Source organism: Onychostoma macrolepis, chromosome 19 (genome assembly GCF_012432095.1).
Source record: "Onychostoma macrolepis isolate SWU-2019 chromosome 19, ASM1243209v1, whole genome shotgun sequence".
Classification (NCBI taxonomy): domain Eukaryota; kingdom Metazoa; phylum Chordata; class Actinopteri; order Cypriniformes; family Cyprinidae; genus Onychostoma; species Onychostoma macrolepis.
The window spans coordinates 28,741,377-28,761,653 of NC_081173.1; the positions used below are offsets into that span (position 1 = coordinate 28,741,377).

The 20,277-nt window shown below is 37.9% G+C and overlaps 1 protein-coding gene across 2 annotated transcripts; it reads left to right on the plus strand.

The window, feature by feature from the left end:
• Window positions 1-147: 147 nt before the first annotated feature.
• On the plus strand, window positions 148-12,904 carry scrt1a (scratch family zinc finger 1a). Of its 2 annotated transcripts, none has more exons than XM_058753936.1 (5): window positions 148-292; window positions 5,909-6,095; window positions 6,219-6,284; window positions 9,406-10,227; window positions 10,886-12,904. In XM_058753936.1, the coding sequence occupies exons 4-5, from the start codon at window positions 10,113-10,115 to the stop codon at window positions 11,596-11,598; spliced, it is 828 nt and encodes a 275-aa protein (XP_058609919.1). In that variant the 5' UTR covers window positions 148-292; window positions 5,909-6,095; window positions 6,219-6,284; window positions 9,406-10,112; the 3' UTR covers window positions 11,599-12,904. The 2 variants fall into 2 exon arrangements, with proteins under 2 accessions (XP_058609919.1, XP_058609920.1); XM_058753937.1 differs by having other exon boundaries at window positions 221-292; window positions 5,934-6,095.
• The last annotated feature ends 7,373 nt before the right edge of the window (window positions 12,905-20,277 follow it).

The following is a 20,277-nucleotide window of genomic DNA, read 5'->3' on the forward strand; positions in this document are numbered from 1 at the left end:
GCTTCAAACGATTCAATTCGTTAGTGAATGTTTTGTTAGTGACCGAATCTGCATATTCGAACAAATCATTTAAGCAAATGATTCGTTCTTGTTGATTTCCATTATACACTAAAGTTCGTACGATTCAGAATGGATCGCGAACCGTCTTGCGAAGCCGTTTGACTGATTCATTGAAAAGAACCGACTGCAAACAGCGATTCATTCGAGAGTCGGGCATCGCTTGGGATACCTGAAAGAAAGAACAAACAAACGACGTGATTGCTGAAATATATTCAAGGAATTTGTTTTTCAGGTTAGTATACTGAAATATTCCCTCATCAGACAATTGATTTAACAGTAAATATTTGTTGGACGCTGTGAAATTAGCTTGCACCTACTGTAAATACTCGAAAAGACTGGTTGACTGGCTATTATGACAACAGTTGGCTCATTTGTTTAAAGGGGTATAGGACTGATCATATTCAGTTTATTGGTGTTAAGAGAAAGCAATTAAATAGATATCTGGTAATATAAAGAAAATAACATCATTCACTTATCTCACAAGATTCGTGAAGCTCATACAGTAGAGCAAAGTGCTAACAAAACCAGGGTTGTGAGTTCGATTCCCAAGGAATGCAAGAACTGATAATGCAATGTAAGTTGCTTTGGATAAAGCGTCTCCCAAATGCATAAACGGCCAAAAATGCATCTTTATATAATATGACAACACTGAGTAGTAAATATTTACATGCTCACAGATTTATTTTATTACTCAGAGGTTGCTCTTTCGCAGTTCAGAAGATTCTAACTTCTGATTCATTAAATTATCAACTCTAGATGTTTCTCCTTAAATTCTTTAAAGAAATAAAATGACACACTAACGAGTATAGAGCTATAAAATGAATGTAAAGAGCAGCTCAGATCTTTTGATGAGAAATGTGTGAGTTTATATAAGATCTCTTTTGATTGCTGACTTTGATATCTTGGCACAGTTAGTTCAATAAACCCTTCTTATCATAGTTCACATTCATTTTTACTGCTCTGTACTCAACAACTGACTCACTTGTTTCTGTTTTTATTTCTCAGAAGTAGACACATCTGAGACTTCATTACTTAATTGAAACCTCCAGAGCTACAAAAGAGCAAAATAAATTTCCTCGGGGAAGATAGATTTAATTTATGTTATTCACAAATCACCCATGTCTCATACACATGCATGATTTGCACGCATGCCACACGTGCTCACGTTTACACAAGCGGCCGCACAGGTGCACACACAAACAGCATGTGTTTGAGCGAAAGCCAGGGGCGCGTCGCCATCCCAGAGCCATGGGAGGCATGGGACAGGTGACACGACGGAGGGAGGGAGGAGGACGGCACGCACCAGGATGCTGGGGCTTTTCGCTGCGCAATAAAAATGCTAATCCGCTCTATTCCCCTGTTGATCGGCTCTATGTAAAACAGGTTAGAGTTCCCCGCTCCACATGTGTACCCTCAATTTACCAGTTGGCCTTCCTTTGTCCTGCTCTCTTTATTTGTTCTTCATTGAACGCAGTGGCCTGGATGTCTTCACACATCTTCTGCCGGACTCTGCTAATGACAATGACAGTGCTGGCTTCGGTTCTGCGCCCACACACCGCCTTAATGATGCCTCCGCAGGCCGAAAGACAAAGAGAGCCGTGGACGCGGCATTGTCCCAATTAAAGGTCACAGAACAGAAGAGTTCTTAACTGTCCTCAGCCTCCGGCCACATTCGGCTCAAATTGTCGGCTGCCAGTTTTGGTTGTCTTCAACTGTTGTGTGCGCCACACTGAGTAATGTTGATTTCGGACGATTTCATACTGGTTTTAGTTCTGTAACGTTTATTAGGTCAGTGCTTTAGGTTTTGCTTGAGGAACAATATTGTTTTAGTTGGAACCCAACTGTTTATCACAGAAAAGTCAACAAAAATGAAAATCCTAAATCAAACACTGAAATGCCTTTCTTATTTGCTTTAAAGAATTCTTCAATTTTAATGCTTTACTTAGAGTTAAGGTTTGGTTCAATTATGACAAAACAGTCAGAATTATGACATGCTAAGTCATAATTATGAGATACTAAGTCAAAAGTCATAATTACTGTATGACACAAAAAGCTATTATGAGATAAAAAGTCAATTATGACATACCAAGTCATAATTATGAGATAAGTCAAACTTATGACAATTTTGTTGTCTTCAACTGTTGTGTGCGCCACGCTGATTAATGCTGATTTCGGACTATTTCATACTGGTTTTTAGTTCTGTAACCTTTATTAGGTCTGTGCTTTTGCTTTTCATCTGGTTTTGCTTGCGAAACAAGATTGTTTTAGTTGGAACCCAATTTACACAGAAAAGAAAAACAAAAATGTCCTTAAAATCAAAAACTTAAACGTCTTTAATATTTGCTTAGAGTTAAGGGTTTGTTCAATTATGACAACACAGTCAAAATAATGACATTCATGCCAACAATACACTGAGTGGGTCAAAATGATTGATTTTTCTTTTATGCCAAAAATCATTAGGACATTAAGTAAAGATCATGTTCCATGAAGATATTTTGTAAATTTCCTACCGTACATATATCAAAACTTAATTTTTGATTAGTAATATGCATTGCTAAGAACTTCATTTGGACAACTTTAAAGGCAATTTTCTCAATATTTAAATTTTTTTGCACACTCAGATTCCAGATTTTCAATGGAAAGCTTATTTATTCAGCTTTCAGATGATGTATAAATCTCAATTTCAAAAAATTGACCTTTAAGACTGGTTTTGTGGTCCAGGGTCACATATTATATGGCAGAAAACCATGTTTATCCTCATTTACATTTATGCATTTGGCAGACACTTTCATCCAAAGTGATTTAAATTGCATTCAAGTTATATACATGTTTCTGTCAGTGCTTGAATTTAATGGGAATCGAACCCATGACCTTAGTGTTGCTCGTCCCATGCTCTGCTGTTTGAGCTGCAGTAATTCATTGAGTTGCAAATGTATCTGAATTGTGTAGTTTGTTCATGATTCTTGAGAATGAGGGCATGTTCATGTTGCATCCAATTTAGTTTCTACAAGTAACAGATGAATTTGCATCAAGATTGGATGACCAGTTGATATCAACAAAAAAAGATATTTTAGTAGTCCAACTATGCATGAATATAAGATTAGTTGCATTTTATTATTTGAATTTAGTTGTAGTTCCTGCTGTCCATGACACTTCAGAGGGGAACTGCGATTAATTTTTGGGTCGTGACCCACCAGTTGAGAGCTACTGCATTAGACAGCTTTAATGTTTAAGGTTTTAGGAACTCTGTTTGAATCAGCATGTTTGAAACTGACCAAAATAACAAGCCAGTCGACAATATCCACGCCCGTCTGAAGCTCCTGAGCCGAAGCAGGTTTATCAGTCTGTCCGCACACTCCCGTTTTCTTAATCTTCTGCGTTTTCTCTCAGAAGGGCCAAAACGAAACGGGAATCTACATAATGTCGCCTTTGTCCTCCTCGTAGTTTCTTTAACTCTCACATCTAATTAGCTTCAGGGACTGCACGGGTGCGATATGGGGTTTCCTGTGGCGCGCCCCCCTTTCCCCTCCAGTTGGGCCATGGGTCGGGCCGGTGGGGTCTGTTCCCCAGAGACCGGTTATGACAAATAAGATTAATGTCTCTCAAGCCTCCTGAGCCACACAGATTAGACTGATAGCTGATTTTCTCAAGAGAAGCCCCATGTGTGAGCGTATGCATGCGCTTGTCAGAGCATGCTGGGAAAGAGAGAGCGGCCGCAGTCCCCTCCCCTCTAATGACCACTGGAGCGTAGAGGGTCAGGAGGCTACGGGTCAAAAGGTCTTCCACGGAGGGTTCCCTATCTTCATGAGCACTGAAGCGTTGGATGAAGGGGTGACGCTCCTGTGAGATTAAGGTTTAAACTCTCCATTAGGAGTAAGAGTGGAAATGAAAGGCCTGAGGGCAGTTTGAACCTGCTTCTACACATACAGCACCTGTTTTTCTTTCCTTCACATTATACTGCAAAAGCTTGTTTTAATTTGTTCCATTGCCAGGCATACATTGTTAAATCTGATGACTTAGTATAGGATAGTAAGTTCTACGCTGAAGTTCAATAATTTGTGTTAGGAGTTTGTTCCCATCGCCACACATGCCTTAGTTTCTGCCTCAAAAAATTATGAATCAATCAAAAAGAAAAAAAAAGAAAAATCTAGACCTTTTGTTTCAAACAAACCACATTTCATTTTTTTCCCACAATAAGAGGAGTTTGGAAGGCCATTTCCATTGCTTAGGTAAATCATAATTATTAGATAAAAAGTTGCCATAATTATTAGATAAAAAGTATAGAATAGTCATAATTGACATACTAAGTTATTATGAGATTATTAAATCAAAATTATAGTCATAATTGAGATAAATTTGACAATTATGAGATAAAAAAAAGTTAAGAGATGAAATCAATTAATAAATTATGACAAAAATTTGAATTTTCAAAATAGCTTTTTATCTAATGATTTTGACTGTCATAATTTTTACTTTCTATCTCATAATTGACAATATTTTTTACTTTTTATCTCATCTTTTATGTCAAAATTATTAAGAAAAGGTTGAAATTTTGAGATAAGGTCATAATTATTACATCATTTTTTGACAACTTTATGGCTTAGTATATCAATTTTACATATATATTTCTTTCTACTTATGTCACAATTATGAGAGAAAAAGTTGAAATTATGAGATAAGAAGTCACAATTATGACAAAATGTAAACTTGTGTCATAATTTTGATTTATTTCATAATTATGACTTAGTATGAGATATTAAGTCAATAGTGAGATAAAAAGTTGAAATTTTAAGAAAAAATAATTATGACAAAACGTTGAAATTATGAGATAAAAGTCATAATTGTGACAAAAATGAAGAGGTTTTTACTACAGTTTTGATTAATTGTCTCATAATTATGACTTTTTAATCTCACATAAATTTTTTGTGTGTCTGAAATGGGCTTCCATACAGGAGTGACAATAAACTTGACACGATTTGTTTCGCCTGAATTGATTCACCAAAGAAAACGCTGCATTCAGCAGAATGAATCAGAAGAGTCACATCTATTCAAAAGACAAAAACTCTTCTGAGGTCTTTATAACTTTTGATGATCCTTCCGATCACTTCAATGTGTCAGCTCGCTGACAAAGCAACTTCCCAGACAGAATGTTCTTCCGGATATACCGGGAGCTGTAGTAGAGACTGCTATTCTCCACAGCGCCAGAGCCATAAGCAAAGTTTTATGAAACAATTGTGCTTTATTCATAAGATGTTTGCTCGGTAATAATACCACTATGTCTGAATTTGGCTTGAATTATCCTAAAATAAAGCTAAAATATTGATGTCTAAGCATTTCTTTTTTTGCACCGCTCTCTGTTATTCTTTCACAAGAACAGTGTACATTGTATTTTTTCAGCAGACAATTACTGTACCAATAACATTCATGTAATGGGCTTATTGTGAGTTCAGTGCAATACACACAATCTTTGAGTTTCTCATAACCCCAAATAAATCCCAATGTTCTCTGAAACTGGGAAACCAAAATCATTTTTTCCTGTGTTAAAGTGTCGTAGGATACAGCTCCAGGCATTACAGCATTTCTTTTCTTTTGTAATTGACTTAATGTGATTATTGCACATCATTCCTTTATTTTACATTGTAAAACACTGTTCAGATTGTAATGTTTACTATTATTTATAATGTTTATTCTTCCAGTTCTATCTATCTATCTATCTATCTATCTATCTATCTATCTATCTATCTATCTATCTATCTATCTATCTATCTATCTATCTATCATTGAATGCAGATTTTGCTGAACAGCTTGTCTAAATAAACGCAATGCTGTGTTTATCCTTTTAATGCAGATTTTCTATATGATCCTGTAATCAGAGCGAGAGAGACGGAGGGCAGCTGCTAAGCCTGAATCTGCCCATCAATGTCACCGGCCGGCCGTGGCAGATGCAAAGGGGCATCAGGTCTCAGCTGACACACCCTCATGAGAACAAGAGTGGCGCTCTGCAGAAGTGTGTGTGTGTTCGCACGTATGCTTTGGTAAGAGAGATAGATGGTGCAATAACTTGTGATTGTATGAACGCATGACTGTGGAAATAGATTGTGACATTTTCCTGTATCATCTGAAGCTGTGAGTTTAACCTTATTTTTTTCTTTTGTCAGCTTTTCAGCGGTATATGATGGCTTCATCCATCCATCTGATGTTCTTTTTCTCTGGAAAAAGTGCAGGTGTGACCTTAAAGAGCTATTTCTACCTGATCTGACATATGGAAATTACATCGCCAGGTTGATTCAGTCAAATTAAATTATATTATTGACTTCAATAAAACTAGGTAAATTAATTTAGGGTACCTGGCAAAACATTTTTACAGTCTAGAGCTGTATGTCGTTTCAAACCTGCACGACTTTCTTTCTTCTGTGCAGCACAGTACAAGATATTTTGAAAAATGTCAGTGCAAAAAAAGTCAGGGGTCTAATATTATTTGAAATAAAGTCATACAGGTTTGAAACAACATGAGGGTAACTCATTTTTTGGAAGCCAGATGTCTGTTTTTTCTTAAAGCATATATAAAAGCATATATTAGTGTCAAATATGTATAGAAGCTTGTTTCCCCTACAGGATACAATTGCAACATTTATTCTCACAAATCACTTTTTTTCCTTGCAATTCTGAGTTTATATCTCACAATTCTGATTTTTTTTCTCAGAATTGCAAGACAAACTCAAGACATGAAGTATAACTTAAAAAAAAAAAAAAGGAAACCCGTTGCCTTAAAATGATTAAGTATATAATTAAAATTATTAGTTTTTAAAATTATTATTTGCTTAATAATTTTAAGGCAACAGGTTTCCTCACACTGTAAAAAGTGATAAGTGATATATATTTTTTTAAGTTAAGTGAACTTTCACTTAACTTATTTTTTTAATTATTATTTACTTAAAAATTTTAAGGCAACGGGTTTTCTCAATTTATTTAAGTTAAGTCAACTTATCACTTTTTACAGTGTATAGATATTGCGACTTTTTCATAGAATTGCAAGATAAAATCTCAGAATTGTGAGATGTAAACTAAAAAAAAAGTCTAAATTGTGAGATAATTTGCAATGACCTATTTTATTTTTCATCCTGTAGCAGAAACAGGCTTCCATAATAATTCAATTATATGCATATTCTTTAAAACCAGTGTTTTGCCAAAAAAAAAAAAAAAACATTTTAATAATAATTTAGACAGTGTTTGTGTTCTTGTGCACATGTAGAATCATAAATTGGTTGCTAAAGCTGACAAAACCAGGATGTGCTCAATTAGAAAAAATAATTCATTAACAACTAAAACTAAAACATGTTTCTGATCATTTCAAAAGTCTTTTTGTTTTTTTAGGGTCAGGGTTGACTGAAATATGGCTTGCCTTTTTTTTCACTAAATCTACATCTGAACATAAACATATTTGCCTTACATGCATAGAAAATAAAGAAATGAAAAATGTTTTTGAGCCATGTATGTACAGTAATATTATTTTTGAGGGTTGAAGTACAGAAGTAAATAGTGTACTTCTACAATATCCTGTCTTTGACCTTCCACGTGTCCTTTACAGCCTGCTCCAGAAGTGCCTTGTGTGCTGGTTTGAATCGGTCTCATTGAAAACGGCGTACGTGAGAATTAAATGTCAGTGAAGTTCTTTTGATTTCAACTCCGATGAGACGTTTGTTCGGTGTGTCTCAACACACCGTAGACTATTATTATGCAAATGAGGCGCACTTCAATATTTTCGCCAGTGTTTTTCCAGCTGATGTCAGCACTTCCCGAGAAGCCTCCGTGCGCGAACGTCCTTCTCCCCCCATAAACACGTCAGGTCGCCGTGGGCTGCTGCTGCTGCCGTCCTCTCCGCGCGCTTGGGAATGTCAACTGCTGTGCAACAGTGTCCTACATACTCACTGCATGCTCGTGATACTGTTACACACATGCATGCACATTAATGTGGAATCAACCTAAGGATCATTCTGTGAAACGAGAGACATTTTTGTCCCTCGTTTACATGTGTGTAAAATAAAATGTTTTTGTTTGTTTTTTTAGCCCCATTTTCCATGAGGAAGACATTTTTGGGCCTGCTAACGCGCACATTTTAATGATTCAATGGATAGAAAATATATAGAGAAGATTGCATTTTGTCTTTAATCCTTATATTTCCTCAGATTTTAGTTGACAGTGTTTTATTAAAAAAATCTTGAAGTTGCATCCACAGGTTATCACCCCCCCTTAATAATTCTTCAAAGACGAGGTAAAAGTATTTTCTTTTTCTGCTATGAAATAAATAAAATAAAATAAAAAACGTAATTAATAGTTTTTAACTCACAATTCTGCCTTTTCCTTCACGGTTGGGAGTTTATACTTCAGAATTTGGTCTTCTCACTTTTTTTTTAATCTCAATTCTAAGTTTATATCTGGCAACTCTGATTTTTTTTTCCCTCACAATTCTTTTTTTTTTTTTTCTCAGACAGTCGCAATAACATGAATGCATTTTTATCTATCTGTCTGTCTGTCTGTCTGTCTGTCTATTTGTTTATTTATTTACTTCCTGCATCTTACCGTAGGACTGCAGTGAAATTGCAATGCGTGTACGCAGCATCTTAGTGGGCGAAAGACTTGCGTGCCCTAAATGAGAAAATGAACAATGTATAATGACCCCTCTAGTCTCCACAGACACGAGTGCAAAGCAGCATCTATCACTATAACGCTCTCTCTCCGGGTCTTAATGTTTGTGAAACGACAATCCTACTGCGGGACGTCCTTATTCGTCCCATTGAAGGAGTGAACAATGAGAACACGATGTCAGACAACAGTGTGTACTACAGCTCCAGGACCCGCGTTAATTGCGGACATATGGCTCCTACTGGAATCATTGAGGAAACGGACCTTCTGGTACCCAATTCGTGTGATTTGCATGAAAAGAAAGCCATTGGTTTATAGACCGTGATGTAAAAGAATGACCTGAAAGCCTGAGGCCACAGCCAGTAGTTGATTTAGTGGTTCGCGGCAGAAGCAGCGCGCGAAAACGCAGGGCGGGAGGGCAGATTTTGTAACGTAACAATGTTGCAAATGAAGTGCAAAACAACACAATCTTCCAAACAAGATGATTAATTGATTACAAACATTTGCATGCATGATTATTTTGTACTTATTTTAATAACCTAAATCATTTAAACGTATTATGTGTTATCTTGAAAGGGGGTTAAATCTAAAAGGTTACACAAAACTATCAATTTATTTAAAAAAAAAAAAAAAAAAAAAACGTTTAATTTATGAAAACCGAACTGATGTGTGATATAAATAAACCCTTCTGTCTCGTTTCAGGCTTCGAGAAAAATCTGGAGAAGGCGTGCACGTCTCACAGCGTCATTAAGCCATCCAGTTCAATGTTGGTCCCGGGAGATTTTTTATGGATTAAATTAAGTACTTCCATCTTCATTTCCCACCTGATCGCAGCCATATAAATCCCAACAGCTGATCAACAGACTTCAGAAAGCCCGACGCCTTCAGACGGAACAGCTGGGAGATAAAGCAGGAGAGAGGAGAGCGGAGAGCGAACAGGCTGACGCAGACTCAGCTGTTTCACTGTCCTTTCTGTGTCTTTAGGGGTAGAAAAGCATCTTGGAAACTAGAGGACTAGTTAGTTTAAACTTAAAGCCCTAACCTGGAAGATACGATCGTCGTGAAGGGTCCCAGCGGAACTAAAGAGAGCGGAAAAAGAAAGAGAGAGAGAGAGAGAGAGAGAGAGAGAGAGAGCAGCGGAGCGGAGCTGTCCAGTGCTGAACGCGCGCCGCCGAACGGGAGCTGTCCAGTGCTGAAGTTGCATTTCTGCCGTGAGCATCGCAGCGTCGCGCTGCATCAACACAAGCGCATTCAGGGGCTCGAGGGTCTGCCGTAACCCTGCGCTGGCATCCGAATCTCGGCATTACCGAAGAGGAACGATACTAAAAAACGCGTTTTGCCCCAGCGTTGCATGAGGAAAGCGAGCGATTCGACCGGAGGACGAGTGCTTTTCCCCTTCATCGTAAAACATGCCAAGGTCTTTCCTGGTCAAAAAGGTTAAGCTTGATGATTTCTCATCCGCTGATTTGGAGAGCTCCTATGGCAGATCCAGGGCAGACCTCAGCCTGCGCTTTCACGAGAAAGGTAATCACATTTATTTGACACCCAGATCGTGTTTACGCAAGGGCAAGTGCATGTATGTGGACGTTTGATGGTTTATAATCGCAACCTCGTGTAGTTGACCCACGGTCACATTGTATTCAACACCGTGAGGCGCATCGGTTTTTGTCGAGTCGGCACATTTCAGGTGTTGCGCTCTTTCAAGCACGCATTCGACTCGCTTTCAGGCGCATTTTATTTCACAAAACGCAGCGCTAGCAACAAGTACTTCACATTTGCACCGAGAGTTATCAAAACGTGAATTATCAACGCACGCAGTCTATTAAGGGAACGCTTGATCATGTTTCACGTTATTATTCACGCTCTACATAACCTGCGCTTTGCATACACTTGCATAAGCAGACGTTTATGGAATATTCATGCATGCATCTGGGGGTTACAGAGTAATATATTTTGTGCATTCGGTACACATCGACCTAATTCTGCACAATTTCTATCAAGACTGCAAATGCAATTATAACCGGGGCGATATCATTCTCCTCGCCATTGTGTTTAAATGGGTTGCCACGCTAATTGAAATTTTGCACGCGCGTGCGGGTTAATGTAGAAAAAGTCATTGCGTCTGGATTCACCTAAACCAGCTGAAGTAACAGGAACTGTTGCATCGCCTTCCCCCTCACAGGCTACATCAGCGACTACATGACCCCGGCACCGTATGATGGCGAGAGCGACAACGGCATCAAAGTGCCCTCGCCCGAACCCATCTACAGCGACTATGGAGCTCCGGATTCGGACCAGCCCGACAGCCCGCAGTCGGAGATCTCCTCGGGCTACATCAACGGAGACAACGCGGTCAGTGAGGGCTACACGGTGGATGCCTTCTTCATCACGGATGGGAGGTCGAGGAGAAAAGCCATCAGCAGCCCTAGGAGCCTTCAGCGGCACACGTGCAATGAGTGCGGAAAGACATACGCCACGTCTTCCAACTTGAGCAGACACAAGCAAACGCACCGCAGCATGGACAGCAAAATGGCCAAGAAGTGTCCCACCTGCGGGAAGGTTTACGTCTCCATGCCTGCCATGGCCATGCATTTGTTGACCCACGACCTCAAGCACAAGTGTGACATATGCGGGAAGGCCTTCAGCAGGCCTTGGCTTTTACAGGGACATATGCGCTCACACACGGGCGAAAAGCCCTTCGGATGTGCGCACTGCGGAAAGGCGTTCGCCGACCGCTCGAACCTGCGTGCCCATATGCAGACACACTCGGCCTTTAAGCACTACAAGTGCAAGAGATGCAACAAGACCTTTGCTCTAAAGTCCTACCTGAACAAGCACTACGAGTCGGCCTGCTTCAAGGGAGCATTTGCTCCTTTGAGCCCAATGGAAGTGTGAATGGATGACAGCACAACAACAACAATAACAACAACAACGACAACGTCTTGGAGGATTAATCGCATGTACCTTAACTTTTCTTTTCTAAGTGTACTCTTTCTCCCGCTGTTCACGTATTCAGAGCCGAAATTTCACTTGTTTTTGCCAAAACTCAGAGGACACTGAAAATGTCTTTGTTTCTCTCGAAAGGTCAAACCTTTTCTAAGTATTGGATAATATTGTACTGCTGCCAGTGGCCACAAAAGTGTTCAGCATTGAGGTAAAACTATTTATTCATCACTTATTTATGTATTTATATATTTATTTCCTACGAACTGTTAATTTGCACTTTAATTTGTTGTTCAGTTGCCAAGCCTTCGTCATCAATATGCCAAAGCATTTGCCACTTTCTGAATATCTTATTTTTGGTTGCCACTTTATAAATTTGTTGCATGCAAAAAAAAAGGAAAAAAAACAAAAAAAGAAGAAAAAAAAAAGGAAAAAAAAAAAAAACTACTACTAAATCTATGCCAATTTTATGAAGCTTTGGATTTTTTGCCAAAACCTAGATAGCATCCGTCGGCAATATTTCTCGGGAGTCATGATGAAGAATAGAGCAATAATGCATGGTATTTTTAAAAGCTAAAACGAGTAATAACTATAGCATTTTTAACCACGATTTTATCCAATACTATCAGTAGTCGTTCAGAAGTTAAATATCAGGGAAATGCCAGAGTAGTATTAGCGGATACTTCCACGGGACGGGGAGGGGAAGGGATATAGGGTCCTTTTGTAAGTGGTTATGCACTGCCTGCCTCTTATTTAATAACGTAGTTTTAGAAAGTAGGCGCGTGTGCTGCTGAACGAACAGCTTTGCGCGCGATCCGGATCATTTGCTCCAAATCTGTGGATGTGAACGGCGCTAAACCTGGAAACGCTGTTGTAGGAGATCCTACTGCAACATGGACAGTTGGACACAGCAGATTGGTCTTTGAAAAGCACTTCTTTGAGAACATTTATGACTTTTTTTGAAGAAAAAAAACAACAAAAATAGTAGCACAAACCTTAGCAATTCAGGTAGACAGGCCTTGTATTAGTCGAACCTCTGTTTTTGTATTTACGGACATGGAGAACTAACTGTTTAATGCAAGACGCCTTGTAAATAATCCTTTGGAATTGAATATTTCTACAAGCTGTAAAGAATCAAATGAACTTATTTCTGGACTTCTGTTCCCTGGGTTTTTTCCCCCAGCATTTGAACAATGTAAAGCACAAACGACACCGGGCATTTTCTCACTTCATAATAAAGAACCAATAAGTAACTACGTGTTTGTGGTCCTGTTTGTTTCAGTCACGCACCGAGAACCGTCCACTGCTGAAGCTCAAAACGTGCTGATTCAGAGCGAAGCATGCAACTTGGTTGAGTAAGCATGTGATGACGTCAGTTTGGTGACGCAAGGTTTGTGGTGCATGCAGCGTGCATAATGTGTCATCAGTGCATCCCAAAAATCATTTCCGAGAAGCCAAACACTCGTGCAATGGCTCTTCCGCTGGATTCAAAGCATGCTTTCATCTCAATTAAATCCTTGACTGACGCCTTTGTTACACATGATTGAATTTTATCCGCATTGTGTTCACAAGGAGCTCTTGAGAAAAAAGCATGTGATCAAAGAGAATCCAGCAACAGCCTCTCTTTATGGAAAGATCCCTGTATGCTTTGGCAAGTGTAGCAGTTGCATTACGCTTCTTAGACTACAGTTGCGCGTTTGGCCGTACTGCAGCAGTAACCTTGAGACATGCAAGTGACGGAGGGAATTTGGCCGTCAGCTTTATCCAGGTCCCAGCAGAGTTCTTATCAACAAGGACTAAAGCACTTCAAAGTGCCTCCTGCTGACTGTGGCTGAACAACAGCTTCATTACTGGAGCTTTTGCTTTTACATAAGCCCACCAAACACATTACCTGTGTCCCCTACTTTAAAAAGCATGCATTTTTGTAGTGCAGGCACAGGGAAGAAAAAAAAGGTTTTTCAGTCATACAGCAACAAATTACAGTCCTCTGACTGAATCCTCCTTCAAGGTCATTTGTGAGATCTGCAGTGATTTGTGCAACTTTCTTGCACACCAGTTGTCACCCTTTTGACTTCTGTAATCTAATGTATTACAGAGTGAAATTAGTTCACCCAGAAATGAAAATTTTTGTTTGTTTGTTTCTTCATGGGGAGAGATTTGGAGAAATTTAGCATTGCATCACTTGCTCACCGGTGGATCCTCTGCAGTGTATGGGTGCCGTCAGAATGAGAGTCCAAACAGCTGATAAAAACATCACAATAATCCACACCACTCCAGTCCATCAATTAATGTCTTGTTAAGTGAAAAGCCATCTATCATCAAGATGTTTTAACTTCAAACTGTTGCTAAAATATAAGTCCTATATTCATAGTATTACTTCCTCCAGTGAAAAAGTCACCTGGTCTGGATCAGGAGAGAAATATGCACTGGTCAAACTACAACCGAAAACAGTCCAAAACAGTTCTTAACAAATATGTGGGTGGATTTTAATGTGAGAGGACAACAGAAGATGGACTTTTTCGATGGAGGAAGTGTTATTATGGATTATGGACTCATATTTTGGCCAGAAGAGATGGTTTAAATTTAAAAATTCTAAAAGATGGATTTGTTTCCTACAAATACGCAGCTTTTCACTTCATAAGATGCATTTTAATGGTGTCACCCATTCACTGCAGAGGATTCATTGGTGAGCAAGTGATGTAATGCTAAATTCCTCCAAATCTGTTCCCATGAAGAAACAAATTCTTCTACATCTTGGATGGCCTGAGGGTGAGGAAAATCTCAGCAAATTTTCATTTTTGGGTGAAGTATTCCTTTAAGAAAGTAAACAGAGTTTTGACTTCATGCTGACTTCAGAACTTCAGTAAACATAATTTTGTATTGCCTCAAAGTTTGGATGCATTCAAGAGTGAAATGCCTCGACTGCATCCAATATTCCTCCTCCTTCAAATTGCAAAAATTCAAGCCTGTAGGCCCACAGCCAGCTTAGTTTAGTGGTAGGAAACACGGTTTTGGGAAACAGCCAAAAATGCATCTGTGCTACACTAGTTCCCATCTCACAGCAGCAGACAGGTGGTTAGAAACAAGTGGTTGAAACAAAGCACTTTCACAACAGCATCAGGATCATGCATTAAGAAATTAAATAATTAATTTGTAGTTATGATGACTTTAATTGATGGGATTATAACTGCAGAGGCTTAAGTGTGTGTGAGTGCGCGTGTGTGTTGCTCCACCAGAATGACTCATGAACATTAGCAGGCAGAAGGGTGAAGGAACACCACAAACCCTCCAGTCTTAAACATCTCTCCAGGATGACACACAACACTTTGTTCTGACCCTCCGCGTGTTGAGTAATACCCCTGTGACTTTCCCTGTGTCTGTTCACAACCTCCAAACCCGTGACACGTGAATCATTCAGCTTCTTACTTCGAACCTATAAAACTATTCAAGTAAATAAGATATGAAGCAGAAGGAATAATTCACCCGAAAATCTGTCATTGCTCATGCTGTTTTCTGTGGCACAGAAGCCGTTGAATAATGAATATAATTGTGTCTTTGTTTCACACAAATCTATTATATGACTTTAGAAGACTTGGAATTCAGTGTATGATCATCTGGATCACTGTTTTTTACGATGTTTTTATGTTCTCTTTGGAGTTAGAAAGACATGGTCACAATGAACTTACATATGCATAATGATTCTTTGAAATTCTCATTTTGTGGCTGAGTAAACGATGACAGAAGTTTTATTTTTGGATGAACTACTTTTTTTTACTCATTCAGTCAGATGTCAGAAAACATGCCAGTATGTGTGTTTTCAATGGGAGTCAAATCCAGATGTTGCACCATGATCTACTAAAAAAAAAAAAGTATTAGGTTTATTTTTTATGAAATGACAATTCACCCTCTCTGTTTTCTGAATATGTGTTATAGACCTTATTGCCGATGATCCATCCATGTTTTATTTGTTTATTTTTTTGATATTGTAGTTTTTAATCAAAATGCCATAATTTTGATCTTCCAGTGAAATGACATATGCAGGACTTCTCCGGTCATTTGCATAAACCCCGCCCCTGCATGTTTTAAATGCCACGCCCACATCTCAACATCCAATCAACAACCGATGCACAGAACAAAGTCCCACCCTACATTCTTTCTTTCAATAATCCATTGCAATCGGATGTACATCACAATATGGAAGAAAAGATCTATACATAAAACAATATAGGCCTATACTATATAGCAAATCTCAACTGCTTGACTGTGTTGTTGCAAAATGCATTATATATTATTTTCCAGCTCTATAAAATTATCCAACTTTATCTGCATACCTACAGTATACTCACATAAAGCAACATATATTATCCAGCAAATCTTAACTGCTTGATCGCTTATATTGTCACAAAATGGAAAAAATGGATATTATCACCCAGCTCTATTTAGCTAAATGTGACTATAAGGCATGAATATATAAAGATATTATAAACATTAACATCATGATTTTCTGTACAGTTGCTTTGAGACAATGTGTATTGTGAAAAGCGTTATATAAATAAAATTGACATGACTAAACAGCATGCAAAAATGTCTTTATACACACAGTCAGGCTCTTCCTAGTCAAAATAATCAGCAAATTGGCCCAGACTTCATGCTGTGGTCCAAATCTGGCTGCAAAGACTATATTGCATAACACTGACCTTTCTGAAACACACACACACACACACGCCTGCCTTTGCGAAACAATGCAGAGTAATAATATCTGCTGTTTTGATTAGGTCAGAGCAACACATTTCACTGGAACGTCAACATTTCTATTATTATTTGCACATGTGTAGCGCATTTGGGAACCCAAAATCAAACCTAATAAGACATGAATGTTGGATCTGTTTCCAAACCACAGGCCTTTTCCAAAAAGGCCACAATTAATCAAATGATTCACATTGCTTATGATATTATGGAAATGAGTCCATTAATTTGAGTAAATCAGATGTCCGTGCTGTGGACAGTTGACTGCATCCGCACGCCGAGAGGCCAGTGTCAATTTCTAAGCTGGAGTGCATCGGATCAGAGAGGGGTTTTGTGACAATCACATGCCGTGTCTTATTTGTAAGCATATCTCCCGCTGAGCTCCAGACTGCGGTTCTGCGACATCTCCAGTTCTGAGCTCGCGGATCATTTTCGGTCCCGCGCTCCGAGCTGGATCTGCTCTCCTGAGGAAACGTCTAATTGTGCTGCGAGGGGCAGCATCAGCAGAATCCATTACTTAAACGGGAGACAGGTGCGCTCAGGCCGGGCGTCTGCCGAGCTGCCAAGACTCTGACGTCAGAGCGCAAAACTCCTGCCGAGCCTGACCCGCGCTGCTGCTTCCTGCCTGGAGAGGAAGTAGGTCTTTCACACTTCCTGCCAGGAGAGAACGGACCGCAGACAGACTCGTGCTGTGTGTAATGTTGCAAAAACACAACAGTTTATGTCCTTCTCACCTTTGCTTACAATCTACTGTATCATATTTGACACATGAAGTTTTAAAGCCTCTAAATGTTTAAAATTTTGCTGACAAACCTGTCGCACACAGTTTACTACATGCCTTCTGTCTCTGATTGATAGTTAGCAAATAAAAGGTCTTTTAGTGTAATTTTACAAACATCCACCTTCAGCTCGTGCTTCATGTGTCTTTTTGCTGTGAAATCTGATTTTTATAAAGCAAATGAAATTGATAGTGACACATTTGAAGATGAACACATACTGGACTGAAGCAACGTAGCGTTACCAGATTATCAAGACCTCATGTTCAATCATGTTCAAATGTGAATATCAAATATAATCAACACGTTTATTTGTTCATCTCTCAATCATCATTGTATTGCATTGCATTATATGGATTGATCATAAAACTAAGTATATAATTAGGAGATATAGAGCGAAAACTGACATTTATTTCTATGTAAGTATCTGCTGAACTGTTGTAAAAATCTCATTGATTTATATAACAAGCATATATCAGAATTACATTACTTTTTGGCCATTTGAGCTTCTGAATAAAATGGAGCTGTTTTTTCCTCCATATTTTCACTATATCATACTCTATGAGCCACAAAAGCCTGATGTATTAAATATGATATTCAACAAAAAACATGCAATCTATTTAAAACATTTTGTTCAAAGGTTTAATAAAGTGTTCCATTTATACAACATGTCCTGATTATTTCATATGCCAGGTTAAATGATCCCTTTTTAATGTTTTAATGTAATTTCAAGATGCCTTAAAGTACGTTTTGGATATCTTAGTATCTTAAATGCACAATAAAAATGTTTTTTTCAAAGTTATACATAAAACAAATATTAATGGGGCACATTTTACAAGCAAATGCTATTTTAGCCTTTCTACTTCAAAATGTCGTGTTTAATTCAATGTGCTGCTATCATCTTTGTAATTATTTGTGAAATATCCTAGCAATTTCTGAGCGAAAATGGTTTCTACACCAGATTTTTAATTGTAGCATTGTGTTAGTTTTAGTTTCTGAGAAGACAGAATGTTTGTTTGCATGTTTATCTCTCACAGATCTGGATGTGCTGGTGACATCACACCTTCTCAAGCAGCTGATTGGCGGTTCGGTGTCGTGAAACGCAACCTCACAGTTTGACACTCTGTAAACGCTCCATCCACACACATTCGTTCATTCATTCACTCCGAGCTCTTTTCCATCCGTCTCGTGTTCGACAGAGGAAGCACTTAACATTTCATAAATGTGATTGAATCAACCTTTAACAGGCCGTTACTCACACACGTGTCTGACAGAAAAGCCACTTTCCAAAGGGCAAGTGCAGTAGCTGGGCAAATATTTCCAAAACCACAAGAAATGCTTTGCATGTGTGTGTGTGTGTGAGAGAGAGAGACAGAGAGAGCGAGTGAGGGGTGGTGTTGACCCAGTTTGGCTGACATGCAGCGAGCGGCTTGCCAGGCAGCGCAGGAGATTCACGTTTCTGCACAGCCCCCCTGTGTTTCCCCCTCGGAGGACAGCAGGGTGACGGTGCGAACCCAGACTCTGCCTCCTCCTCTCTGAGATCAGCTGAAATCATCCCTCCATTCCAGCCTCCTGATTGGCTGTTCGAGGCTCTGAGTAAGACTTCGCAATTAGCCCGGAGGGGCCGCATGAGAAATCAACCTGAAATGGCAACGCGTCTTACTGACTTACTCTATAGAGTGTGTGTGCAGAATGAATGAAAAAACAGCTGTTATTCTAAACTGAAAGCTAATTATTTTCAGGGTCTTTCAATTTAATTTTAATATTAAAATGTGATGGTTGAATATATATTAACACTTTTATTTTGCACAGAGGCATTAAATTGATCAAAGGTTAATAAATGTTTTAATAAGATTTCTGTTTCAAATAAATGCTGTTCTTTTGAAATTTCTATTTATCAAACAATTCTAAATAAAAAATATAAAGCAGCTCAACTGTTTTCAACATTGATAATAATTAGAAATGTTTCTTGAGCAGCAAATATTAGAATGTTAGAATTATCTAATATTAGCATATTAGAATGATTTCTGAAGGATCATGTGACACTGAAGACTGGAGTAATGATGCTGAAAATTCAGATTTGATCACAGGAATAAATTACATATGCTACACTAGAAATCAGTTATTTTAAATTGTAATGATATTTAACAGTTTTACTGTTTTTACCTCTATTTTTGATCTAATAAATGCAGCCTTGGTGAGCAGACGATACATCTTTCAAAAACATTAAAAATCTTACCATTGAATCATTCACTATAATAATCCTGTTGCTCTGTGAGTGTGTGCTGGAGTGTGTGTGTGTGGGTGTGTCTCATTAAACCTGTCACAAAAACATGTCTGATTCACATTTCACCTAAAAATACAAATAAATAATATTTTGGTATTTTTCTATTTTTAGGACTGTTTGCATTGTGATATTATTTTTTGACAAGCAAGCGCATTTTCCTCCCAAAAGTTCTCATTACTATAATGCATCTGGACATTTTACTCTCATTTTACAGTCATATTAAACTGCATCACAGTAATGAGAATCTAATGAGAATCACTAACAATAATGAGATTTACAAATAAAAGTAAATAGTTAAATGTCCAAACACATTATGGTAAAGAGATTTAGTAGGTAAATTGTTTAATTTACTTTAAAATACTGTTACAGTGCAAAAAGTCTTAATATTCTCAAAACTATGCTTCATTATTCATGAAAATAATTTTGTTTGGGGGTAAAACTATCACTACTACAACTACAACAACTACTACTACTACTACTAATAATAATAATAATAATAACAACAACAATAATGTCACAATGCACTAAAAATCTTAATTTAAAATATGCTTAATTTTAAGTTGTTGTTGGTGTAAAACTGTGACAATAATTGACAATATTGAGAATTAACAGACACATTACAGTAAAAAGATTTTGAGGGTAGAATGTGTTTAATTATTAAAACTTCATAATGGGAAAAAATCTTGATGTTCCTGAAAATATACTTAATTTTCTTAATGCAATATATATATATATATATATATATATATATATATATATATATATATATATATATATATATATATTTTTTTTTTTTAATTGTTTTGGGAGTAAAACTATCAT

What these genes read in the sequence shown, in the direction of transcription:
- scrt1a (XM_058753936.1), top strand. Translation starts at nt 10,113, where the DNA reads ATGCCAAGGTCTTTCCTGGTCAAAAAGGTTAAGCTTGATGATTTCTCA. An exon ending in CCTGCGCTTTCACGAGAAAG is followed by an intron (nt 10,228 to 10,885) that starts GTAATCACATTT and finishes TCCCCCTCACAG; the next exon opens with GCTACATCAGCGACTACATG.